This window comes from Sapajus apella, unplaced genomic scaffold, assembly GCF_009761245.1.
Source record: "Sapajus apella isolate SASKATOON/1434 unplaced genomic scaffold, GSC_monkey_1.0 scaffold163, whole genome shotgun sequence".
Taxonomy (NCBI): domain Eukaryota; kingdom Metazoa; phylum Chordata; class Mammalia; order Primates; family Cebidae; genus Sapajus; species Sapajus apella.
In genome coordinates this window covers 2284510-2312481 of record NW_022437103.1, presented here as the reverse complement: position 1 = coordinate 2312481, position 27972 = coordinate 2284510, and the positions used below count along the sequence as shown (strand labels likewise).

The window sequence follows — 27972 nt, the reverse complement described above, 5'->3', positions numbered from 1 at the left end:
GCTCTTAATTGCTGCCTCAACTTCAGACCTTGTTATGGGTCTGTTCAGGGTTTCGGCTTCTTCCTGGTTTAGGCTTGGGAGGAGGCAGGTGTCCAGGAATTTATCCATTTCTTCCAGGTTTACTAGTTAATGTGCATAGAGTTGTTTGTAATAATCTCTGGTGATGGTTTGAATTTCTGTGGAATCTGTGGTGATATCCCCTTTATCGTTTTTATTGCATCAATTTTATTCTCTCCATTCTTTTTTATTAATCTGGCTAGTGGTCTATTTTGTTGATCTTTTCAAAAAACCAGCTCCTGGATTTATTGATTTTTTTGAAGGGTTTTTTGTGTCTCTATCTCCTTTAGTTCTGCTCTGATCTTGGCTATTTCTTGTCTTCTGCTAGACTTTGAGTTTTTTTGATCTTGCTCCTCTAACTCTTTCAATTTTGACGATACGGTGTCAATTTTTGATCTCTCCTTGCTTCTCATGTGGGCACTTATTGCTATATATTTTCCTCTAGAGACTGCTTTAAATGTGTCCCAGAGATTCTGGTATGTTGTGTCTTCATTCTCGTTGGTTTCGAAGAACATCTTTATGTCTGTCTTTATTTCATTGTTTATCTAGTCAACATTCAAGAGCAAGTTGTTCAGTTTCCATGAAGCTGTGCGGTTCTGGGTTAGATTTTGAATTCTGAGTTCTAACTTGATTGCCCTGTGGTCTGAGAGACTGTTTGTTATGATTTCCGTTCTTTTGTATTTGCTGAGGAGCGATTTACTCCCAATTATGTGGTCAGTTTTAGAGTAGGTGTGATGTGGTGCTGAGAAGAATGTATATTCTGTGGAATTGGGGTGGAGGGTTCTGTAAATGTCTATTAGGTTTGCTTGGTGCAGGTCTGAGTTCAAGTCCTGGATATCCGTGTTAGTTTTCTGTCTGGTTGATCTGTCTAATATTGACAATGGTGTGTTAAAGTCTCCCACTATAATTGTGTGAGAGTCTAAGTCTTTTTGTCAGTCATTAAGAACTTGCCTTATGTATCTGGGTGCTCCTGTATTGGGTATATTTAGGATCGTTAGCTCTTGTTGCATTGATCCTTTTACCATTATGTAATGTCCTTCTTTGTCTCTTTTGATCTTTGTTGCTTTAAAGTCCAATTTATCAGAGATGAGAATTACAACTCCTGCTTTTTTTTGCTCTCCATTTGCTTGGTAAATCTTCCTTCATCCCTTTATTTTGAGCCTTTGTGTATCCTCGCATGTGAGATGGGTTTCCTGGATACAGCACATGCATGGGTTTTGGCTTTTTATCCAATTTGCCAGTCTGTGTCTTTTTATTGGGGCATTTAGTCCATTTACATTTAGGGTTAATATTGTTATGTGTGAATTTGATACTGCCTTTTTGGTGCTAGCTGGCTGTTTTGCCCGTTAGTTGTTGCAGATTCTTCATTGTGTTGATTCTCTTTACCATTTGGCATGTTTTTGGAGTGGCTGGTACTGATTGTTCCTTTCTATGTGTAGAGCTTCTTTCAGGAGCTCTTGTAAAGCAGGCCTGGTGGTGACGAAATCTCTGAGTACTTGCATGTTCACAAAGGATTTTATTTTTCCTTCACTTATGTGAAGCTTAATTTGTCTGGATGTGAGATTCTGGGTTGAAAGTTCTTTTCTTTAAGGATGTTGAATACTGGCCCCCACTCTCTTCTGGCTTGTAGGGTTTCTGCTGAGAGATCTGCTGTGAGTCTGATGGGCTTCCCTTTGTGGGTAGCCCGACCTTTCTCTCTGGCTGCCCTTAGTATTTTCTCCTTCATTTCAACCCTGGTGAATCTGATGATTATGTGCCTTGGGGTTGCTCTTCTTGACGAATATCTTTGTGGTGGTCTCTGTATTTCCTGGACTTGAATGTTTGCTTGCCTTGCTAGGTTGGGGAAGTTTTCCTGGATAATATCCTGAAGAGTATTTTCCAGCTTGGATTCATTCTCTTCATCGCATTCAGGCACACCTATCAAACGTAGATTAGGTATTTTCTAATAGTCCCACATTTCTTGGAGACTTTGTTCATTCCTTTTTACCCTTTTTTCTCTATTCTTGCCTTCCCATTTTATTTCATTGAGTTGATCTTCGACCTCTGATATCCTTTCTTCTGCTTGGTCAGTTCGGCTGTTGATACTTGTACATGCTTCGCGAAGTTCTCGTGTTGTGTTTTTCACCTCCATCAATTGACTTATGTTCCTTTCTATTTTGTCCATTCTCGTTAGCATTTCGTCAAATCTTTTTTCAAGGTTCTTAGTTTCTTTGCATTGGGTTAGAACATGTTCTTTTAGTTCACAGAAGTTTCTTACTACCCACCTTCTGAAGTCTGATTCTGTCATTTCATCACACTCGTTCTCCATCCAACCTTGTCCCTTTGCTGGTGAGGAGTTGTGATCCCTTTTAGGAGGAGAGGTGTTCTGGTTTCGGGTGTTTTCATCCTTTTTGCGCTGGTTTCTTCCCATCTTTATGGATTTATCCACCTGTCGACATTGTAGTTGCTGGCTTTCAGATTGGGTCTCTGAATGGACGTTCTGTTTGTTGATGATGAGGTTATTTCTGTGTCTTGGTTTTCCTTCTGACAGTCTGGCCGGCCCCTCTGCTGTAGGTCTGCTGAGGTCCACTCCAGGCCATGCTTGCCTGGGGATCACCTGCAGTAGCCTCTGCACTTTCACTCCTGAGCTGTTCCTAAATGGCCATCTTGGATCGCCGGGCCTCTACAAATTTTTTTTTTTAACACAAAAAAAAAGTTTAGGAATCTGGTTTATTTACTGTATCTGCTTTTCTTCTCTTTTCTTTCTTTCTTTTTTTTTTTTTTTTGAAGTGGAGTTTCACACTTATTGCCCAGGCTGGAGTGCAATGGCGGGATCTCTGTTCACTGCAACCTCTGCCTCCCTGGTTCAAACAATTCTCCTGCCTCAGCCTCCTGAGTAGCTGGGATTACAGATGCCTACCACCACACCCTACTAACTTTAAAAATATTTTTATTAGAGATGGGGTTCACAATGTTGGCCAGGCTGGTTTTGAACTCCTGACCTCATGTGATCCGCCTGCCTTGGCCTCCTAGAATGCTAGGATTACAATGATGAGCCCCTTTTTTGTCGCCCAGTCTGAAGTTCATTGGCACAATCTTGGCTTATTGCAACCTCTGCCTTCTGGGTTCAAGCGATTCTCCTGCCTCAGCCTCTCAAGTAGCTGGCATTACAGGCACCCACCACCATGCCTGGCCAAGTTTATGTATTTAGTAGAGATGGTTTAACCATGTTGGTCAGGCTAGTCTCTGACTCCTGACCTCAAGTGATCCACCTTGCCTCAGCCTCCCAAAATGCTGGGATTATAGTCATGAGCCACTCTGCCTGGCCCTGTATCTGCTTTTCAAACCAGAATAAAATTAACAAGATTAAAGACAAGCCTGGTGATGCAGTCAGAATGATGCTGTTAACATTTAGCTAGTTTGCTAAGTGGTAAGGGTGATTTTTGATTTTCCATGGAAAGTTGATTGCTGTATGCTATTTTTACATGTACATACACAATCACTTTCATTGAGTGAAGTTAGTACTGTATGTGACATACCACTGTTGTGTGCTTCACATACACAATTCACTTATGAGCATGCGGAATTATTGTACTGTTTTGGAATGATATAAAAAGCTCAGTCAGTGTTCCTTTTTCTCTTTCCCTGTTTCTTCCACTCTCTGCCATCTGTGTATGTTAGCCATATACAGATACTACTTATTTTAATTTTTAGTTAGAAGGATGTGTCTCCAGTATCCCTCCTCCCTTAATAAATCCTATATTAGTCTTGTAATTGAAATAAAAGTCAAGAAAAAGTTCTTATTGGACTTCTTTCCTTTATATTGCTCATTAGTATTAAAATGGTAAAGCATCATCAAAAGCTTTAAATCTAATAGTGTTACTAAATCGTCTTGTTCAACAGCATAACCAAATGTTCCTTTAATATGACCTTTTAATATAAACTATTCAGTCATATGCCATTATGCTTCAAGGAGTTTTGAGATGAGTTATCCTATTATCCTAGACACATCAGTTATCCTATTTGTTTATCATATTCTTTATTAGGTAGTTAGGCTATGTATTTCTGTTTTCTTACAAATGTATTAGACTTACACTGAGCAGCATCATCACGTAACAATTATTATCAATAGTATTTAATACTTACAAAGCACATACTCTTTCAGGTATTCCTTGCAGTGTTTTAATTTAGAACTTTGAGCCACCCTAATATTTTGTTAGCTATGGAACTAGGTAACTAGATTATTACCTGTAGTCAGTGCTTTTGTTTTTTTGTTTGTTTGTTTTGTTAGAGACAGGGTTTCACCATGTTGGCCAGGCTAGTCTTGAACTCCTGACCTTAGGTGATCCTCCTGCCTTGGCCTCCCAAAGTGCTGGGATTACAGGCGTGAGCCACTCAGCCATCAATGCCTTTTTTTTTTGTAATTTCTTTTTGTTTTTTAAATTTTATTTTTTGTTAGAGAAAGGGTCTTATTTTGTTGCCCTGGCTGGTCTTGAACAACTGACTTCAAGTGATTTTCCTGCCTTGGACTACAGGCATGCTGCAGTTACTGGTGTGAGCCACTGTGTCTAGCCTAGTCAATGCTTTCTAAAAAGAAGTGAAATGCTTGAGCTTTAAGGCACTTATTCTTACCAAAAGGCTGTTAGCAAAGCCTGGGCTCTGAGTATGCATGCGGTACTAAAGGTAGTTCAAATCAGGGATCCCTAACTAGCAGACACACGCATTATATAGCTGGTTTTTGAAAAGAGTGGAAGGAATAGAGAGGTAAGTTTTAATCACATAAAATTGTGTCCACTTTATGTTTTGTGCCTCAGGAAACCAGTCTGAGCCATTGCATGAGTGCATAAATTGTTTCAGATTGCTACTGCATCATCATATTATACAAACCTGGCATATAAGAGTGATGGGTTTGTATACACAATACAAATGAGGTTTTTCTGCCTTACTAAAGATAACATATAAAAAGCTAACCATTAGGTCACACTAATGCTTAATGCTAATTGTGTTGATTCACTGCAGCTAGTAAGGGGAGATAGCTGCTTTTTTAATGTAGATATATGGACAGTCTTGAAATATTGTTTTTCCACTTATTTTTGTGTTGTACTGAAAATAAGATTAGTTTCATAAACAGAAAATTTCTCCATTTATGAAAGAAAATCTCTCTGTTTATGAAAGAAAGAAATGGTTTATGACCACACCATTTATTTGAACTTCAAAACAATTTAACATCACTTTTGTAGAAGATAGAATGAGGTGTTACCTTTCTGTCTTGTCAATCTTTGTAATTCTGCATTTTCTATTGAAAGTGAGGGTTTTGTTCTTTTCCTTGATTTGATTTTGTAGGTTTTCTGTCATCTGTTCTCAATTTTGAAATTCAGTGTTAAAACTGAAAATCCCCCCTATGAGTTTAAGTAAATTGATAGGGCAGCACAATAACCTGAATTGATGTGAGGGACTTTACATCTTTGTCCTGCTTAGTGTGACATTTTGCTGCAGAAATTGTGCATGTTATTACATGGTACTTTTTTTTGGATCCCACTGTGTCTTGGAATATGTGGTATATGTATTCTAAACAGAATTGAGAACTTTTGAGTGGCAGCATACATCTGGCTGCAGTGGTTTGCTTTAAATGACTGCATTATCTGTCATAAACTGCTGGATTCCCATTGTTGGAAGATTGGAAGATTGTGAGGCATGAATCAGTAGTATGAAGAATAAAGTTTTGCCAAAGAACATGTTGAACTATTATTATCATCATTACTTTTTCTTTTTTTTAATTTTTTGAGATGGGGTCTTGCTTTGTCACCCAGGTTGGTCTTAAACCCCTGGACTCAAGCGATCTTTCTGCCTCACTCTCCCAAAGTGCTGGGATTAACAGGCATGAGCCATCATGCCCAACCCATGTTGAATTAAATGTGTTGATTACTTAGTCAGTACAAGCCTAGGAAGAGGTTTACTTACTTTTTTTTTTTTTTTTTTTTTTTTTTTTGAGGGGGTTGCGTTGTTTTCTCCCTCAGGCTGGAGTGCAGTGGAGCAATGTCAGCTTACTGCAACCTCTGCCTCCCAGTTTCAGGTGATTTTCCTGCCTCAGCCTCTCGAGTAGCTGGGATTACAGGCGTGCATCACCACGCTCGGCTAATTTTTTGTTATTTTTAGTAGAGATGGAGTTTCACCATGTTGGCCAGGCTGGTCTCAAACTCCTGACCTCAAGTGATCCACTCGCCTTGGCTTCCCAAAGTACTGGATTACAGACATTAGCCACCATGCCCTGCCTAGGTTTACTTTCAAGTGCCATCTTTTCTTGGTTAGTCATAGTTGCTCAGAGCACTAATTGCCGATATTGTGACCTAGTCCTACAGTGATTATATTTGCTAATGGCATGGGAATGGAAATTATGGTGGGACTATACCTAGATAGCATCTGTCCTGCTGTTTCTAGGATACACGTTTATGCATATAAATTATTATTTATGATTTTTAGTTTATTGAGAGTCTTTTGTAAGGATGGAAGCAGTTGATCTTTCTCTCATTTCTCTAGTCACCCACAAAAGCTGTATATAATGCCAGACATTGGAATCATCCAGATTCAGAAGAACTGCCTGGGCCACCAGTAGTAAAACCTCAGAGTGTCACAGTAAGTGAACTGTACTTACTTATTTTGTGTTTTTTAATAAGCTATAAATTAAGCAGTTACTCTTTTAATTCACAATTTGTAAATCTTTGACTTCCCTATTTAACAGTTTATTTTGACTTTCTTTTCTAAAACGGTAGTTTCAGTTTAATTCATTGGAAAACTGAGGGTTGTCGGTAAGATAGCAGAAATTCTAGTGCTGCCAGGTTAAAAATGAAAGCCATAAAAAATAAGACTCTTGTTACTCATGACCCACATTTCATGGAATTTATAGTATTTAGTGTTTAAGAGCAAGATTGTCCATATTTCATGTTTGTATAAGAGGTATATTGTATATTGCATCCTATGTGTATTTCTAAGTGGCTTTCCGTGCTTAATTTGCTTTTCAGAGGCAAATTTCTTTCTGTATTCCAGTAATACTTTTCAATCCAAAACATTAGGAAAAACATTCTTAGCAACTTATTTTCTCCAGAATGACTGATAGTATCGTACATGATTTCTAGGTTAACAGTAAAGCTTCAGTCATCTGGGGTTATCAGGTAAATTAGTTCTTTATAACAACAAATAATTTGGGGATAGAAGTTTTTCTAATATATAATGTACAGTTCCCTGTCTTCGTAAACTGATTAGAGTCCTTTTGATAGTATAAAGAAATCATTTTGTATATTAGTAGTAATATATCATGCTCCTGTTACAGCTATTTATTTCTGCCCTAAACTCTTTTCACACTCTTGTGATGTTAAAATTCTTTTGACTTTAGTTTTTCTGTCCTGCCCCTTTCTGCTTATGAAAGCTATTTTTGCATGCAGTTGTGGTTCTGTAATCTTTCTCATGGTACTAGAGACAACAAATTGTGTGAAATAAAAAGTTTAAAAAAGACCAGAAAGAATCCTTGAGTGGTTCTTGTGTATGTAGACATACATATGTCTTACCTGATAGTGCATGAAATTCAAAATATTTCTAAAGAGACCTTTGAGAGGCCTCCCCATTCCCTTTTTTTAAAAAGCTTTATTTACTTTTTTTGAAGCTGAATTTGCCAGATAGATGAGATGTTCCTATTTTTGTATATTTATTTAGAACAACTAATTTAATACCTTTATTAATAGGTGAGGCTGTCTTCAAAGGAACCAAATCAAAAAGATGATGGAGTTTTTAAGGCTCCTGCACCACCATCCAAAGTGATAAAAACTGTGACAATACCTACTCAGCCCTACCAAGATATAGTTACTGCACTGAAATGCAGACGAGAAGACAAAGAAGTAAGCAGCCATATACAGTGTTTACTGCATGTTGATAGATTTTTGTATGTAACGTTTAGCCTTTTAATATCTTCAACAAGTATCAGTATACTGATACCCAGTTTTGAACCACAAACTTCTTTTGTCCTACCATCATCATTGTTCTAAAAATATTTTTGTTGCCATCTAACAAACTATTTTATGCACTTACATAAAGTACAGTGAGCCCACAGATTTAAATAGTTCATAGTTAAAAGGGGGTGAACGTTTTTTTTTTTCTTGGCAGTTATATACTGTTGTTCAGCACGTGAAGCACTTCAATGATGTCGTAGAATTTGGTGAAAATCAAGAGTTTACTGATGACATTGAGTACTTGTTAAGTGGCTTAAAGAGCACTCAGCCTCTAAACACGCGTTGCCTTAGGTAAGATTTTTATATTTTACAATTGTGTACATGCTGTATTAAATTTTTTCAACTGTGTATTGTCCAAAAAGCCAGACATTTTTAATTTTGTTATGATGTGTATAGTATATATAGCCAGTGATATGTTAAAATGCCTGCCCACCCTCCCTCCCTCCCTTTCTTCCTTCCTCTCTCTCTTCCTTTCCTTTTCTTCCTGTCCTCTCTTTTCTCGTTTCTCACACTGTCACCCCGACTGGAGTGCAGTGGTACCATCTCCACTTGCAGCAACCTCCACCTCCTGGGTTCAGGTGATTCTCTTGCCTCAGCTTCCCGAGTAGCTGGTTAGCTGGGATTACAGGCATGAGCCACTACACCCAGCTACTTTTTTGTAGTTTAAGTAGAGATGAGGTTTTACTATGTTGGCCAGGCTGGTCTTGAACTCCCGACCTTGTGATCCACCTGCTCAGCCTCCCAAAATATTGGGATTACAGGTGTGAGTCACCTCATCCAGCCAGAGCTATCCATTTCTTTATTAAGAATTTGGTTCTACATGATAGAGGGAAAGCTGGGTGATCATAGCCTTTTTAGCATAGCATAGGCTTCAGTTCTTAAGTGGTTAAAAAATAAGAACAACATGCTAAAGCATCTTTTTGCCCTGTGTGGTGGCTCATACCTGTAATCCCAGCATTTTGGGAGGCCAAGTTGAGATATGGATTGCATGTGTCCAAGAGTTCGAGACCACTTTGGGTAACATAATGTGACCCTGTGTCTATAAAAAAGTGAGTCATGGTGGCATGTGTCTGTAGTTTCAGCTCCTTGGGAGGCTGATGTGGCAGGATGGCTTGACCTGGATGATAGAGTGGGGTGAGGCTCTGTCTCCAGAAAAAGGAAGAAAAAATACCAGAGAGAAAATAAATAATTTTTAAAAAAGAATCTTTTAAGTTATTTTTACCTTTGATGTTCAAGTAATAAATTAGATTTATTTAAGCATGTTGTGGTCTGAGTGCTTACATTTACACCCAAATGCTCAAAATAAAAAGATGATCTTTTGTATTCCCTAATGAATTGATTGAATACTGTAATTTTGATTGAATTTTTGAGTCATTTGGAGTATATTCAATCAAATGTAATTAATTCTAATTTTTATTAGAAGTATTATGAAATGTATGTCAGAGTTTAAGCTTTTAATGATAGTAGTAATGTAAAGAATGCACTAAAGACAATTACGTTATTTTTTAAAAATACAGTGTACCTAATCACATACTAGGCACCAGTATATTTTTAATAATGTGTTTTGCCTCTGGTTTTTATATTGTGTTGATGTATGGGCAATGCTTTGACCCTTTTACACCCTTCCTATTTGCTGGTTATGGTATTACACAAACTAAAAATTAATGTGCTAGCTGTTTCCAGTTCCCCTAACCTACTCTATTTTCTTCTAGTGTTATTAGCTTGGCTACTAAATGTGCCATGCCCAGTTTTCGAATGCATCTGAGAGCACATGGGATGGTAGCAATGGTCTTTAAAACCTTGGATGATTCCCAGCACCACCAGGTATTTTTAACTTTCTGAGATTGAGAAAACTACTAGGCTGTGTGGCTATCAAAAAATGTCTTCACTGAATATTCTATAAATATATCCTAATTATAGATTGAGTTCATTTTATTTGCTAAATTTGTAGTGCTTATGGTCAGAAGCTTTTTGCTTAATACTTAATTTCTCATGAAAACATTTTTTCTTAATTTGTCATTTTATACTATTAAAATTTTATTTTGTTATTTTTGCTAATGTAGCATACTGATATTGAATTTTGTAAGCATGATTTTCCCAATAATCAGAAAGCAAACCGATTTGGAAATGCAGCTTTAATTTTTTTAGAAATATTTTTGTTCATTGTTGACTCTGGAACATAGGCTCATTGTGATAAGGAATAAATTCTTCATTTTCCTTGCCTTTGATGTTTTTGCTTAATAATAAAGCAAACATAACAAAAGTAATTAGGTTTCTATTTTCCAAAATTAGAAAGTAACCATCGTTGCTAATTATTATCATTAGTAGTATTTTGACATGGCCTTGCAATATTTTTGTTAAAGAAATTACGTTCTAAAAATGGATTAGGTGATACAGAATTAATTTAATACTGCATCTTCTGGGCCAGGCGTCTTGGCTCATGCTTGTAATCCCAGCACTTGGGGAGGCCAAAGAGGGCGGATCACCTCAGGTCAAGAGTTTGAGATGAGCCTGGCCAACATGGTGACACGCGCCTGCAGTCCAAGCTACTCAAGAGGCGGAAGCAAGAGAATCACTTGAACCTGGGAGTCAGAGGTTACAGTGATCCAAGATCTTGCCACTGCACTCCAGCCTGGGAAACAGAGACTCTGTCTCAAAAAAAAAAAAAAAAAGTAATTTGTTGCTGGCAGGGGGGTGTCCACTTGTAAGTCCCAGCTACTCTGGAGACAAAGGTGGGAGGATTTCTTGAGCCCAGGAGTTCAGATCCATTCTGGGAAACCTAGTGAGAGCTCATCTCTTAAAAACAAACAAAAAAGAGACTTTGTTTGCTTTATTACGCAGTTAACAGGGGACTGAGGCATTACAGTGTGTGATTTTAAGGGCAGTGGTTCCCCCATGGCCTTTACTATGGCATTCTATTTTCCAAAAATAATTTGCTGTATAAACATTTAATCAGACACCTGGTCTGATGCTTCTATACTTCTAGGGGCTCAAAGTTTAAATCTTTAGATAGTTGTATTTTCTGTATGTTGAAATAAGTGTAAGAACAGAATATCTCAAGTATTGGAATATCCTAAGTGTAAGACCTTATTTTATATTCACATTTATCTAAAATACTTCACCTTCAGTATTTTTAGATTGTATAAATAGAGTGTGCTGGCTGACTGTGCCAGCTCATGCCTGTAATCCTAACACTTTGGGAGGTCAAGGTGGGCAGATTGCCTGAGCTCAGGAGTTCAAGACCAGCCTGGGCAACATGGTGAATCCCCATCTCTACTAAAAATAGAAGAAACTAACCAGACTTGGTGGTGCGTGCCTGTAATGTTAGCTACTCAGGAGGCTGAGACACAAGAATTGCCGGAACCCTGGAGGCTCAGGTTGCAGTGAGCTGAGATTGTGCCTCTGCACTGCAGCCTCAGTGACAGAGTGAGACTCCTTTTCAAAAAAAAAAAAAATTAAAAAAAAAAATACGTAGAATGTGCTAACTTAACTACCTGATCTGAGTGATTTTTGTACATTTTATTAATTATTTAAAAAATTATTTTGTTCGCCTAGAATTGATTGGTTTATTTTATTTTTTCAAGCAATCCTCACAACTCAGCCTCCCAAGTAACTGGGACTACAGGCGCCTGCCACACCACACCTGGCTAATTTTTGCATTTTATTTTATTTATTTTATTATACTTTTAAGTCCTGGGGTACATGTGCAGATCTTGCAGGATTGTTTTATAGGTATACACATACCATGGTGGTTTGCTGCCTCCATCTCCCCGTCACCTTCATTAGGTATTTCTCCTAAGATTATCCTTCCCTGGTGTTTTATTTTATTTTATTTGAGACAGAGTCCCGCTCTGTCACCCAGGCTGTAGTGCAGTGGTGCAATCTTGGCTCACTGCAACCTCTGCCTCCTGGGTTCAAGCAATTCTCCTACCTCAGCTTCCGGAGTGGCTGGGATTACAGACGTTCGTTACCATGCCCAGCTAATTTTTTTTGTATTTTTAGTAGAGACGAGGTTTCATCATGTTGACCAGGCAGATCTTGAACTCCTGACCTCAGGTGGTCCACCCACCTTGGCCTTCCAAAGTGCTGGGATTACAGGCATGAGCCACCAGACCTGGCGATTGGTTTATTTTAAAGAAATGCTAATATATGTCATTCAGCGTCCTGGGTTTACATACAGATGTAAACACAGCTGTGTTTTGCAGGGGGAAAAAATGTTAAGGGTTTGATACAGACTTAAAATTATTATTTCAGTTATTGATTTTTTTTTTGAGACAGAGTCTCACTCTGTCGACAGGTGCCAGGCTGGAGTGCAGTGACGCCATCACGGTTCACTGCAACCTCCGCCTCCTGGGTTCAAGCAATTCTCCTGCCTCAGCCTCCTGAGTAGCTGGAACTACAGGTGTGTGCCGCCATGCCCAGCATTTTTTGTTTTTTTAGTAGAGACGGGGTTTCACCATGTTGGCCAGGATGGTCTCCATTTCTTGACCTCGTGATCCGCGCGCCTCAGCCTCCCAAAGTGCTGGGATTACAGGTGTGAGGCACCGCACCCGGCCTTTAGTTATTGATTTTAAACTGAAATATGACTGTCTACTATATCATAAAGAATAGGCTGGGCATGGTGGCTCATGCCTATAATCTTAGCAATTTGGGAAGCCAAGGTGGGTGAATCACTTTGACTTCAGGTGTTTAGGACCAGCCTGGGCAACATAGTGAAACCCCATCTACAAAAATACAAAAAAGTCAGCTGGGCATGGTGGCTCATGCCAGTTGTCTCAGCTACTTGTGAGGCTGAGGCGGGAAAGATTGCTTGAGTCCAGAAGGCCAAGGCGACAGTGAGCTGAGATCGTGCCACTGCACTTCAGCCTGGGTAACAAAGTGAAACCCTGTCTCAGAAAAAAAGTGAGGTATATCATAATAGAATTTATGCACATACACACACACAGGTCTGTAAAGATGTTCTAGAAACTCTTCATTTAGCACAGAATAGCCAAAGAAATATGTAACTCAGCTTATATTCTTACAGCTTTCAGGCATTCATGTATGGAGGGTCCACTGAAAGGATAATTTTAAGCAACAGCATTTTTTAAGCATGTTTCTTCAGAATATTATTAGAGGGACCACTGAATAAAACATTTTTAAAGTTTCCAAAATCGTCAGTAATATAAGTTTTAGGCATTTTAACTTGTAAGCAAAAGTCATTAACAGTCTTATTTCTTGAGATTGTCAGGAGTTGCTCACATGAACTTTTTTCTTTTCCTTTTTTTTGGTCTGTTGAAGAATCTGTCCCTCTGTACAGCTGCCCTCATGTATATACTGAGTAGAGATCGTTTGAACATGGATCTTGATAGAGCTAGCTTAGATCTCATGATTCGACTTTTGGAACTGGAACAAGATGCTTCGTCAGCCAAGCTACTGAATGAAAAAGACATGAACAAAATTAAAGAAAAAATCCGAAGACTCTGTGAAACTGTACACAATAAGCATCTTGATCTAGAAAATATAACGGTAGGTTCCTTCTTCCTTCCTTCTAAGATGAGAATTACTTTCAGAAAGTCTTCGGTTAGTTGCAATAGCTGGGTGACTGTGAGCAAATTATTTAATTTCTAACTTTCGTTTACAGTTTGGCAAATTCTCAGGTTTAGCTCTGAGTATAATTTCATTCCATACCTGAACTTCCTAAACTAGTTTATGTGCTTTTAGGTTTTTTTGCCCGGTAAATTGTTGCACATTTTCTGTTGCATTTTGCCTAATCCTTCTCTCTTTATTTTTTATTTAATTTTTATTTATTTATTTATTTTTTGAGACAGAGTTTCACTCTTATTACCCAGGCTGGAGGGCAATGGCGCGATCTCGGCTCACCACAACCTCCGCCTCCTAGGTTCAGGCAATTCTCCTGCCTCAGCCTCCTGAGTAGCTGGGATTACAGGCACGCACCACCATGCCCAGCTAATTTTTTGTAGTTTTAGTAGAGACGGGGTTTCACCATGTTGACCAGGATGGTCTGGATCTCTTGACCTCGTGATCCACCCGCCTCGACCTCCCAAAGTGCTGGGATTACAGGCGTGAGCCACCATGCCCGGCCAATTTTTTATTTTATTTTTTGAGAAAAAATAAAAGGGGGCCAGGTGCAGTGGCTCATGCCTACAATATCAGTGTTGTGAGAGGCCAAGGCAGGTGGATTTCTTGAACCTAGGAGTTTGGTTCTAGCCTGAGCAACATGGCAAAACCCCCATCGCTACAGAAAATACAAAAAAAAATTAGCTGGACATGGTGGTGTGCACCCATAGTACCAGCTACTCAGAAGGCCTAGGCTGGGGGAATCTCCTGAGCCCAGGGAGTTTGAGGGTGCAGTAAGCCAAGGTTGTACCACTGCACTCCAGCCTGGGTGACAGAGCAAGGCCATCTCAAAAAAAAAAGAAAAAAAAAGGTAGAACTACATTTAGGCTATTAGGAATTTGAATTCTTATTCTCCATGGATTTCAGGAATAAAAACTTCAGAAGATTTACGTCTGCCATTTTCTTTTTTAATTTATAATAATAATTATTTTTTGAGACAGGGTCTTGCTATGTCACCCAGGCTGGAGTGCAGTGGTACAGTTATGGCTCACTGCAGCTTCAAGCCCCTGGGCTCAAGTGATCCTCCCACCTCAGCCCCCCAAGTAGCTAGGACTACAGGTGTATGCCACCATATCTGGCTAACTTTTGTATTTTTTAGTAGAGATGGGGTTTTCGCCACGTTGCCCAGGCTGGTTTTGAACTCCTGGGCTCAAGCAATGTCACCTCAGCCTCCAAAGTGTTGGAATTACAGGCGTGAGCCACCACTCCCACCACAACTGCCATTTTGAATGAGTAGGCATCTACAGTGTATTTATTCCAAAGTACCTCAGGGTGTCTGTTTCATGGGACCTGAAGAATCCTGAAGACACCTCAAGGAAGACTCTTAGGCACCTCACCTCCCCTGAGGTGGTGTTCCTTATAATACAGTCATGGCCAGTAGCTGCTCTTATGCTCATCACAGTACACCATGTGTGAGATAGCTATGCCATTTTTGCTTTATTTCAGTTCTGCTTTCTTCTGGCTTTTTTACTTATAGAATCAATAATGTTCCAATGGTTTCTAGGCCAGTAGAATATAATTCGCTTGCGATTTTGGAAAAAATAAGAGTGTTTATTACGTAATAACCTGGTTTTCAGACATTTCCAACATCAAAACCGTAATAAACATTTGTTATCGTCTATGCAAACGTACCCCCAAAGTCCAAGGAAGCTGAGAAACTGAAGAGTGACAAATCCAGTTTTTCGGAAAGAAACATTTAGTAGGGACTTATAATCAAAAGCTGTGTCTGTGCCTTGGGATCCCCATGCTATTACCCCCACATCCAGGGTTTATATGCCATAGGGAAAGTATAATCCAGAATAGATGTGTAGGGCCATTGAAGTACATTAAGTTGTTTGACCTCAGGTTAGGATATACAGTAAGTACCTGATTTTACACAAGGAACAATGGGTAAACCAGAAATTTTAGAGGCTTTCCCAGAACAGATGTTAATCAGATCTCAGGCCAGTGATGTGGCTCACAGCTGTAATCCCAGTACTTTGGGAGTCCGAGGTGGGCGGATCACCTGAGACCAGGAGTTCTGCCAATATGGTGAAACCCTCTCTCTACTAAAAATATAAAAATTATAGCTGGACCTCGTGGTGAGTGTCTGTATTCCCAGCTACTTGGGGAGGTGAAGGCACAAGAATTGCTTGAACCTAGAACCTAGGAGGCAAAGTAGAGGTTGCAGTGAGCCGGGATTGGCGCGACTGCACTCCATCCTGGGTGACAGAGTAAGACTATGTCTCAAAAAAAAAAAAAAAGCCATTGTCTACCCATTATTTAACTGAAGACTGCAGCATTTGCCACAAAAAATGTATAGAATGCTTTGTGCTAGCTAGATGTGACTTAAGGCTCTTGCTCTATTCTGTTTTAATTAGGGTAGAGGTGGTAATAGATTCTGGTTAAGGTGGAAGATGGGAGAGCAGTTTAACTTTAAACAGCAAAATACAAAACTGACATATATTCAGTACATTTCACTTTATAAGATTGTGGAGAGAGATGTTGCACTCAGATGGCAAATCTGTGATCCTCCATGTCATCATACCATCTGTATACTACATTTAAAACTTCTTAACTTTTTTTCTTTTTTGAGATGAAGTCTCACTCTGTCACCCAGGCTGGATTCCAGTGGTGTGATCTCGGCTCACTGCAGCCTCCGCCTCCCGGGTTCAAGCTATTCTCATGCGTCAGCCTCCCGGATAGCTGGATTACATGTGTATGCCACCATGCCCAGCTATTTTTTTTAAATTTTTTTTATTTTTAGTAGAGACGGGGCTTTGTCATGTTGGCTAAGCTGGTCTTGAACTCCTGAACTCAGGTGATCTGCCCACCTCAGCCTTCCTGGGATTACAGACATGAGCCGCTGCGCCTGGCCAAAACATTTATAATTTTTATTTATTTATACCATTTTTACAGTGATTTTTTTTTTTTTTTACAAATGTCTACTCATTTTTTCATATTATAAAAGAATAAATTTGAGCTTATAATTTTTAATTGCCCTCATAGTTGGGTGAATGTGCCTTTATTTTTTTGTCTCCTATGTTCAACATTTAGGTTCATTTCAGGTATGCCGTTAAATAACATGATAAACTTGGTAATTTAATTTGTCTTGTGTTTTGTTGAATTTATTAGGATGATAAATATCAGAATAAAAACTTTACTGTATTAGATAAAACAACTTTTTTATTCATATGATGAAGCCAGAGCACAGCTGTCAATTTTAGGATTCCTCTTTTTTCTCCCTAACATTAACTATTCTTGAGTATTGTTTGTTTTAAATTGTACAGTAGATTTACTATGTTGTTTTGTACAATGAATATCTTCTACACGTTAGTTTTGTTACTAGTTGCTTAATTTCTTGAATATATTGGTATTGCTGATGTGCCATGAAAAGATAATTTAAAATAGTAGTATAGCCATGCTTTGCTCAATGACAGATGTGTTCTGAAAATGAATCATTAGGTGATTTTGTTGTTGTATGAGTATCAGAGTGTACTTACACAGACCTAAAAGTTATGGTCTACTACACATCTAGACTGTACAGATTTGCACCCTAAAAGCAACAGGCTGTACTACATGTGGTACAGCCTGTTGCTTTTAGGGTGCACACCTGTACAGTATGTTGCTATATTGAACACTGCAAGCAACTGGAACACAGTGGTGGCAAAATTTGTGCACCTAAACACAAAAAAGGTACAGTAAAAGTAAGGTATAAAAGATTTAAAAAGATAAACCTATATAGACACTTGCCATGAGTAGAGCTTGCAGGACTGGAAGTTGCTCTGTGTCAGTGAGTGAGTGAGTGGTGAGTGAACATGAAGGCCTAGGACATTATTGCACACCACTGTAGACTTGATAAACACTGTACACTCTGGCTACACTGTTTAACTCTTGACTCTTCTATAATAACACTTAGCTTAAAACATTGTATACTAAACAAAAATATTCTATGAGCTTTTTTTCTTTCAAAATTCATTTTTTAACTTTTAAAACTTTTTTTTGTTAAAAATGAAGACGCACACACGTTAACCTAGGTCCACACAGGATCAGGATTATCATCAGTATGACTGTCTTCCACCTCCACATCTTGTCCCATTGGAAGATTTTAGGGACAGTAAAACATGAATGGAGATGTCAATGTCATCTCCTCTGATAACAATGCCTTGTCCTGGAATGCCTCCTGAAGGACCTGTCTCAGGGTGTTTTTTGTTTGTTTGTTTTTTCCCCCTTGAGACTGTTTGACTCTGTCACTCAGGCTGGAGAGTACAGTAATGTGACCTGGTCTCACCGCAACATCTGCCTCCCAGGCTTAAGCGATCCGGTGCCTCAGCATCCCAGAGTGCTGGGATTACAGGTGTCAGCCATTTCACAGCCTAATCCTCTTATTTTCTGGTTAATGATTTGGCTGTGCTTTAACTCTGAGGACTATTCAAGTTTTCAAATAACATGCTTGAATAATAGGCAATTTTTAAATGCTAGCTTACAGTATACTCAATATAGCCTAAAACATTTAAGAATCCTTTTTATGCCAATAGAAACAAAAATGAAACTCCCTTTTAAGCATAAAAAGGCACAAGTTTTAATTATTAATATCAAATTACCATCACCTTTCTTTCTAAACAAAGAATGTCTCATTAGTCTTCAGCTTTTCCAGTATGACTCATGAATTAATACACCTAACCAATCTAAATTATTCTTTGAGGGACAGAATGAGAAATGGACAGAATTGAATCTGTTTTTGTAGTACTGTATTGGGTTCTAATTCTACATTTGTCACCTTGGAGAACACACTTTTTTTCTTTTCTTTTCTTTTCTTTTCTTTTCTTTTTTTTCTTTTCTTTTCTTTTTTCTTTTTTCTTTTCTTTTCTTTTCTTTTGACAGAGTCTTGCTCTGTTGCCCAGGCCAGAGTGCAGTGCCATGATCTTGGCTCATTGCAACCTCTGCCTCCTGGGTTCAAGCAATTCTCCCTGCCTCAGCCTCCTGAGTAGCTGGGATTACAGGTGCCCACTACCATGCCCGGCTAATTTTTGTGTTTTTAGTAGTGACGGGTTTCACCATGTTGGCCATGCTGGTCTTGAACTCCTGACCTGAGGTGATCCACCTACCTCAGCCTCCCAAAGTGCTGGGATTACAGGCTTGAGCTACCAACCACACTCAGCCAAGAACAACTGTTTTAAAAGAAGTAGATTAAAAATCTTCTGTACCTGTCCTAAATATACAATACTGGTAATACCTGTTGTTTGAATTTCTAAATATCTAGTTTATATGCAGTTTTCAAATAGGCCTGAAGGACGTAATGTAAACGATCATCTTTTGAAGGGGAGAAACTGGGAGAAAAACTAGGTCTTGTCAATCTTTGCTAATTAAAGCATTTCTTTTGTTATGCTGAAGTTCCTTTATTACAACAGAAACCAAATTACTCTTTGTTGGGAGGTGGCTGTATGCTTTAAATAGAAAAACAACAGCTAAAGTGAAATAAAGAGAAAGACAAACTTTACTCTGATAGTAAATGTGGCTCTTAGCTTTTGTACTCTTCTGGTGGTGATCCTAAAGCATTATTTGAATAGTTTTGTCATCATGGCCCCATGATGAATATCTGAGCTGCTAAGCCTGCAGTAGTCAGTTTAAAACTAGTCAGTTTGCAGTTCTAAAGTGAGCAAAGGATTTGTATGCAGAACAGACACAATACTCCAAACAATAAGGAAAGACAATCAGTGTTGCAGGAAAATACGGAAAGAATAACAAACAGGAATCTCATACTAGTAATATAGTTAATTAATATGTGAAAAACTGGTCAAGTTTAATGTAGTTGTAAAAATACAACCAAAAGCAGTATGTTACCATTTTGTACCCTCAGACAAAAATGTTAAGTGATAACTTGTGCTTTTGAAAATTCAGGGCAACTGGCTACTCCCACAGTTTACTCCTGAGAGTGTTACTTGTTAAATCCTTTGTGGCAAATTAATATTGATTAACAGTTAAAAAATACATGTACCCTTTGACTTAGCAGTCTGACACTTGGCCTCTGTACTGTAGAAATGAGTACCTATATGTATGTGTAATAGTAAACTGACAAATGATAGACTACTGTAATAGCACATTTTCTCTATGAAAAGCTGGTTTTAAAACTTTGTTAAACGTATACTGTTGTGATAAAATTGAAAATTAGTTCAATTTTATGTATAGTCTTAAAAAACTGTACTGATAGCATGCAGTAAATTTTTGCAAAGAGAAACAGTTTTTAGAATTGCTAAAAGTAAATATTCATTAATGATGCTTGTTTTTAGACTGGGCATTTAGCTATGGAGACATTATTGTCCCTTACTTCTAAACGAGCAGGAGACTGGTTTAAGGAAGAGCTCCGACTTTTGGGTGGTCTGGATCATATTGTAGATAAAGGTATGATATTCACATGTATAATGTTTTTATATATTATTTAAAGCCTGAAGAAAATACTCCATTCACATACTTCAAAAAGTTATTTTATCAATTTGGAAATGTCTGTTTTTTAAAGTAGTGTCCTGCAAATTTCTAACATTTAAAGAAGAGGCCAGGCCAGGCACGGTGGCTCATGCCTGTAATCCCAGCACTTTGGGAGGCCAAGGCGGGCGGATCACCTGAGGTCAGGAGCTCAAGATCAGCCTGACCAACATGGAGAAACCCCATCTCCACCAAAAATACAAAATTAGCTGGACGTAGTGGTACATGCCCTTAATCCCAGCTACTTGGGAGGCTGAGGCAGGAGAATCGCTTGAACCTGGGAGGAGGAGGTGGTTGTGGTGAGCTGAGATTACACCATTGTACTCCAGCCTGGGAGAACGAGCAAAACTCTGTCTCGGGGAAGGAAAAAAAAAAAAAAAAAAAAAAAGGCCTTTAACATTTTGATATTGGGGGGTTATGGAAACGAAATAATTACAGAGTATGATATATTTCAAAATCTCAAAACCTAGAATAAAAAGTGTTCAGAGAGATTCCAGCATGTTCATAGCATGTGTACAGATGGCTTTTAATGTTAGCTAAAAGTATTGTATTGGTTAAGTATTGATGATAAATATTAACTTATGTTTGTTTCTTTTCACCTAGTAAAAGAATGTGTGGATCATTTAAGTAGAGATGAGGATGAAGAGAAACTGGTAGCCTCATTATGGGGAGCAGAGAGATGTTTACGAGTTTTAGAAAGTGTAAGTATGGATGACAATTTGGCAAAAAGTATTCAGTCTTAATTGTGAATGTGTGTGTAAGAGAGAGACTGCCAGATATTTTATATACTCCTGTGGGGTTCACTTCTCTTAATCCAGATAGAAATTGCAGTACATTTTTTTTTAGCAACCAATTGTTAATAAACAAGTTAAATGAGCAGTTTTTTAAGAGTACCTGTATTATTGCTGCAAATGAAATGTCAGACTTGTTTATATATACCAATCTTTCTTTTAAGATTTTATTATTTTTTGAGCCAAAATGTCACCCAGGCTAGAGTGCAGTGGCATGATCTTGACTCACTACAACCTCCACTTCCTGGGTTCAAGCAATTTTCATGCCTCAGCCTCTCTAGCTGAGATTACAGGTATGTGCCACCATGCCTTACTAATTTTTGTATTTTTAGTAGAGTTGGGGTTTTGCCATGTTGGACAGGCTGGGCTTGAAACTCCTGGCTTCAAGTGGACTGCCGGCTTCAGCCTCCCAAAGTGTTGGGATTACAGGCATGAGCTACCTTGCTGGGCCCCTCCAGTCTTTATTGTTTTTTCCTTAATGTGAGTTTCTGCTTGACTACATTGTTTGCAGATAACAATAGCTAAATGTGGTCAGATTTTATTTTTAAATTATTATTAGCATTTGGTTTATTTGATTTTATTTGAGTCAGATTTTTTTTTTCTTCAAAAATTTTTTTTTTTTTTTTTTGAGACGGAGTTTCACTCATGTTACCCAGGCTGGAGTGCAATGGCGCGATCTCGGCTCACCGCAGCCTCCGCCTCCTGGGTTCAGGCAATTCTCCTGCCTCAGCCTCCTGAGTAGCTGGGATTACAGGCACGCGCCACCATGCCCAGCTAATTTTTTGTAGCGTTAGTAGAGACGGGGTTTCACCATGTTGACCAGGATGGTCTCGATCTCTTGACCTCGTGATCCACCCGCCTCGACCTCCCAAAGTGCTGGGATTACAGGCGTGAGCCACCGCGCCCGGCCTAATTTTTTTCTTTTTTAAGACGGGGTTTCACCAAGTTGGTCAGGCTGGTCTTGAACTCCCAACCTCAGGTGATCTGCCCGCCTTGGCCTCCAAAGTGCTTGGATTACAGGCGTGAACCACCACGCCCAGCCTGAGTCAGATTGTTTATAAGCACTGCTTGTCATAATATTTGGCTTTGGAAAACGATACTGTTGAACTGCAGTAAGTATATTTTGTTCTTTGACTCTTATGAAGGACTTTAACCCAGTTCCATATAGATTAGAATTTATGTTGCCAGCTAACTTCAGAATGCATAGATTTGTTCACCAGGTTATTTTAAAAACATCTGTGGGGAAAATAGTGTAGTATAAATTTAAAACTTCTGGCATAGATTAAATGGTAATTATTCCGTATGTCTTCTACAGTTCTTTGGGAACAGTAGATAACAGATATTTCTTTGTAAAAATGTATTCTAAGTGAATCTACTTAAAAGCTTTATGTTATTTGTTTGCTATTTGTTATTTGTAAGTTAAGGACTGCTCTATTCTGACATTCAATGTGTTTGGCAGTTCGTTACAGTGAATATATCGTGTAAAATAAATCATGAATGAATAATAACAGTGATGTCTTAATTTTTTCATGAAACATTAGCTTTCTTATTTTACATCTGGAACCTGTGGGTTGTGAAATTATTCCCTTAGACAACAAGGACTGTTTTTTTCCTCATCTTTGTATCTTTTAGGGACCAGGCAGAGTGTGATGTTATGTCAATGAATGAAAGTTTTGGATTGCCACAATTATTTTATATTCTTCCATTTTAGGTAACTGTGCATAATCCTGAAAATCAAAGCTACTTGATAGCATATAAAGATTCCCAACTTATTGTTTCATCAGCTAAGTAAGTTTTTTGTTTATTAGCTAACAACTAACATTGTTACTTATTTTAAACATTTGGATTGACCACAAATGAAAGAAATTTGGATTAGCTTCCTTTATGAAATGCTCTATTGAGTTCTGTGAATTGGTGCATATTGTGTAACTAAAGTTTTAAGAGTACAGATTTTGGACACAAAATGTCTATGGATTCCAGCTTGATAATTTCAGCTATATAACTTTTGTAATGTACAAATCAAGCTCTTTACAAATGGGATAATAATTGTATCTAACCCACCTAGAATCGTTATTACAGTAAAATGAGTGAATTTGTATGTTTGTAAGAAATATATTCTTAGTAGATACTCTAAAATATGTGTATATTAAAAATAAAAACATTTTTAAAATTTAAATTATTTTAAAAGCATCTTTTGTATATTATGTCTGATATGTATTAATGAGTTAAATTAGTTAATATGCAAAGCCTAGAACAGTACTTGGCATATAATAAATACTGAGCATTTGTCCTCATTCTTGTTTTAAATGGACTTTTCTAGCCCCCTTCTTCTGCACTTTATTTAGGCTTGTTTTTCCATATCTGTATGTAACTTCTGTTCCACATTCTTTTTTTTTTTGAGATGGAGTTTCAGTCTTGTTACTCAGGCTGGAGTGCAATGGCGCGATCTCGGCTCACTGCAGCCTCCGCCTCCTGGGTTCAGGCAATTCTCCTGCCTCAACCTCCCAAGTAGCTGGGATTACAGGCACGCGCCACCATGCCCAGCTAATGTTTTGTATTTTTAGTAGAGACGGGGTTTCACCGTGTTGACCAGGATAGTCTTGATCTCTTGACCTCGTGATCCACCCGCCTCGGCCTCCCATAGTGCTGGGATTACAGGCTTGAGCCACCGCGCTCGGCCAATTATTCCACATTCTTTCTTCCCACACACATTTCATCACAATTAGGCTAATGCTGTCACCTCCATGCAGGTAAAATTCACAAGTATGTCTCCAGTCCTGGTTCTATCTTATTACCGCAGCCTCTTCATGATCTGTCTCTGTCCTAGTTCTTAATATCTGCCCTACTTCTCTGGCCTTTAGCCTAGAACAGTAACACATGAAGTTAACTTTCTCCAAATCTCTGCTTTGAAAAATAATTTTAATTTCCCAAACCTCTGATTGCTTATTGTCTTTGAATATATGTGCAACTTTCTTATTAAAGGAAGTTGGCCTTACCAAAGGCCCATTGCAGTCTTATTCTGATTTATCTGTTTTTTAACCTCTTATTTTGGAGGATTTCAAATATAAATAGTGTAATAAACTGTAATGTACACATTATCAATCATGGCCAGTCTCGTTTTCATCTATAACCCTATCCATTCCCCCCTTGTATTATTTGAAACATATCTAGATATTATCATTTCATCCATAAATACTTAAGTATACAATATCTGAAAGCAAGTGACTCTTTTAAAAAATATAACCCAATACCATTTTCATACCACTGATTATCTAGTTGCTTACTACTATTTTATGTTTAGTCAATATTCTAATTTTCAGTAATCTCAAATTTCTAATCTCAATAGATTTTCTTAATCTGTAGGATTTTTAAATCTCCTTTATTTATTTATTTTTATGTTTATTTATTTTTCTGAGATGGAGTCTCTGTCGCCCAGGCTGCAGTGCAGTGGCATGATCTCTGCTCACTACAATTTCCACCTCCTGGGTTCAAGCAGTTCTGCCTCAGCCTCCTGAGTAGCTGGGACAACAGGCATGCACACCACACCCAGCTAATTTTTGTATTTTTATTAGAGATGGGGTTTCACCATGTTGGCGAGGCTGGTCTCAAAGTCCTGACCTCAGGTGATGCCACCCTCCTCAGCCTTCCAGAGTGCTGGGATTATAGGTGTACCTGGCCTATTTTATCTATATTTAGCATTCTTTTTTTTAAAAAATAGATACAGGGTCTTGCTGTGTTGCCCAGGCTGTTCTCAAACTCAAGTGATCCTCCCACCTGACCTCCCAAAGTGTAGGGATTATAGGCATGAACTACTGTGCTCTGCCTATATAGTTAGTGCTCTTACCACATGCATTCTGCTTGTTTACTACCATGTTTTACCCTTTCTTACCAAGGATTATTGAAGTTAAATGGTTCTGATTTCATTTTCTTTTTTAAATTGACAAAAAAAAATTGTATATGTTGTTTCTGATTTAAAAATACCTCTTGTGTATACTTCATTACCTCCAACAAGTGCCTTGTAAATGGAAGTATTTAATATGACACATTTTAACTCTTTTGTTGTGATTAGGAAGTTCAGGCCAAATGTCTTGAAGTGACAGTAGAGGTCAGAATTGTTTGTAAAAGAGCACTCATCTCTAGATTTTTAAGCTTTTCAGCAGAAACCATGATCAATGCAGGGGTAGCATACAGAAAGATTGATTAACATATGCTGAACCTCCTTTTATCTTCAAAACCCTAGTTTAGCTCAGTCTAAAAACAGTTGAGTTACCAATGACAGTATCGTAATCCTGACCAGCATTAAATACCAGAAATACAAATTATTTTAGGTTACACATGAGGAACACCTTCCTGACCAAAGGGTTGTAAAATATTAGGAAACCTTTACAGAATTTCCTCAGTATGTTTTAAAGGGCAACTAGGCGTAGATTAGATACGATTTCTTTAAGAATCTTGTGCCATTTTATATAATGCATGAAGAATCAACTGACAGAGGCAGCTTACTTGATTTGTATTGAACTTAAAAATAGAGGACTTGGTGATTTAAACAGTGTCTTTAGAAATACTAGAACCATTTAGGGATTATATTTCCTTGTTATTTTGGGTAATATCTTGAGAATACTTGTATGTAGCTCATCCCCTTGGATAACTGTCAAGGAGACATGTCAGTTTGACCTTAAATTTAAAAATAATGATTATACTGTCACATTGGTAGTTAAGATAATAAAAATTATTTGCTCTAATGCAGATGAAGTATTTAATATTTGTCTTTACATTAACATTTGTTACATAATATTGGCAGTAACATTTACTACCTCAGAAGTGTTCAACATTAGCTCTTAACCGTTTTCCCTGTTTGAGAAAGGGTTGTGGTCTGTCTGTTGGAGAGATCAATAACATGCGAGACAACTCGGAAATAAAGAGATTACTAGGGTAAATGTAGGTAGTACAGATACAAACTTCTGCCATTAGTGTTTAATTTTTAACATTCCTTGGGTAGTTTTTTTAAGGTATCTGGTTTTTCCAAAATAAAGTGAAGTTTTATCTGATAGCCTTTAGGTTCAAGTAAATAGAAATATGTTGTGTACCTATTATTTGCTATAATAATCTATATTTTATTTTCTCTTAAGAGCATTACAACATTGTGAAGAACTGATTCAGCAGTACAACCGCGCTGAGGACAGCATATGCTTAGCTGACAGTAATAAGCCTCTGCTTCACCAGAATGTAACTAACCATGTGGGCAAAGCAGTGGAGGACTGCATGAGGGCCATCATTGGGGTGTTGCTCAATTTAACTAATGATAATGGTAAGATTTTTTCCATTTTTTTCTCATTGAAAGATTTATATTGCATGTGAAAACAAGTTATTTTTCTTTGTTTCTCCTTTTCTTGGTGTAGTGATTTTTTGATTTGTCTTAATGTACTTATGTGTAGGTTTAAAAATCTCTTTTAAGAGTTGATATTTCTATAAGCCTAGTAGCTTGACCTGGAAGCATCAACAGTATGTTTCAATAGAGGAATGACTATACAATCCTAAGTTAATATCCATGTTAATAAATCTGTTATTAGTGTCCTAAGGAAGAATCAGTAACAATTTTCCTGTATCCATTTCTTATTTCAGAGTGGGGCAGTACCAAAACAGGAGAGCAGGATGGCCTCATAGGCACAGCGCTAAACTGTGTGCTTCAGGTTCCAAAGTACCTACCTCAAGAGCAGAGATTTGATATTCGAGTGCTGGTAAGTTGAAATGACTTTTTCTGGAAGAGTATTGTATCTAGTAAGGTGTGCAAAATGTTCACCTTAGTTTGGGTTTAAGAACCAACCCTTTAATATTGTGGTTGTTTTCATGAATTTCCTTAGGAATATACTTTTTTTTTTTGAGACAGATTCTCACCCTGTCACCCAGGCTGGAGTGCAGTGGCACCATCGTGGCTCACTGCAACCTCTGCCTCCCTGCTTGAAGTGATTCTCCTGTCTTAGCCTTCCAGATGCTGGGACTACAGGCTTGTGCCACCACACCCAGCTAATTTTTGTATTTTTAGTACAGATGGGGTTTCGCCATGTTGCCCAGGCTGGTCTTCAAACTCCTGGCCTCAGGTGATCTGCCCGCTCCGGCCTCCCAAAGTGCTGGGATTACAGGCATGAGCCACCGCGCCTGGCCTTGTTTTCCTTTTTGGTCTTTATTTTTTGGCCTTTCATACTTAATGGTTTTTAGCCATTTTGTAGATGGTAGAACACTGATTTTCAGCTTTTTAGCTGCCAATAAAAATTATGTATATTGTGTTCATTTGTTTTAAGTACTCATCTCTGATAATACATGTCTCTTAAAATTTTTGAAGGGCTTAGGTCTGCTGATAAATCTAGTGGAATATAGTGCTCGGAATCGGCACTGTCTTGTCAACATGGAAACATCGTGTTCTTTTGATTCTTCCATCTGTACTGGAGAAGGGGATGATCGCATAAGGATAGCTGGACAAGTTCATGCTGTCCAGGCTTTAGTGCAGGTAAGCAACCACTTTAAAAACAAACTCATAACTACAGTTTGTTGCATTTGTCCAATTTCTTTGTCAATTGCACCTTTTATCCCCTTGTCTTGCGCTTCCACTGCTGGCCGCCTCCACCCCTACCCCGGCCTTCTTAGTTAGAACTCCTGAAGCATGTCTCTGCTGGGGTGGAAAGGGACTGTTTTACACCTGACCAATTTTTAAATATTCATACCTTCTAGGGTAAAAGCTTATTTTAAACCAGAATTTGTAATTAAATTAAAAATGTGGTACAGGCCGGGCGCCGTGGCTCATGCCTGTAATCCTAGCACTTTGGAAGGCCGAGGTGGGTGGATCACTTGAGGTCAGGAGTTCAAGACCAGCCTGACCAATATGATGAAACCCCGTCTCTATTAAAAATACAAAAATAGCCGTGTGCGGTGGCTCATGCCTATAATCCCAGCACTTTGGGAAACCAAGGCGAGGCAGGCGGATCACAAGGTCAAAAGATTGAGACCATCCTGGTCAACATGGTGAAACCCCGTCTCTACTAAAAGTACAAAAATTAGCTGGGCATGGT

General features: G+C 38.3%; 1 protein-coding gene and 1 long non-coding RNA gene across 9 annotated transcripts in view; both read left to right on the top strand.

Moving 5' to 3' along the window:
* Positions 1-27972, top strand: part of WAPL (WAPL cohesin release factor) — a 102166-nt gene that overhangs the window by 56731 nt on the left and 17463 nt on the right. For 5 of the 8 annotated variants that reach the window (XM_032266943.1, XM_032266941.1, XM_032266948.1 and 2 more), the window contains 12 exons: positions 6574-6669; positions 7170-7205; positions 7773-7925; positions 8191-8327; positions 9749-9860; positions 13317-13544; positions 19925-20036; positions 20721-20818; positions 22620-22696; positions 26038-26216; positions 26531-26646; positions 27249-27413. In XM_032266943.1, coding sequence (XP_032122834.1) covers positions 6574-6669; positions 7170-7205; positions 7773-7925; positions 8191-8327; positions 9749-9860; positions 13317-13544; positions 19925-20036; positions 20721-20818; positions 22620-22696; positions 26038-26216; positions 26531-26646; positions 27249-27413 — 1509 coding nt within the window. The remainder of the gene's footprint in view (positions 1-6573; positions 6670-7169; positions 7206-7772; positions 7926-8190; positions 8328-9748; positions 9861-13316; positions 13545-19924; positions 20037-20720; positions 20819-22619; positions 22697-26037; positions 26217-26530; positions 26647-27248; positions 27414-27972) is intronic. The other 3 variants (XM_032266945.1, XM_032266944.1, XM_032266947.1) reach the window with 2 other exon arrangements.
* LOC116542160 lies at positions 22705-24138 on the top strand. Its single transcript, XR_004265097.1, has 2 exons — positions 22705-23284; positions 23574-24138. It is a non-coding gene; the product is annotated as an uncharacterized LOC116542160 (long non-coding RNA).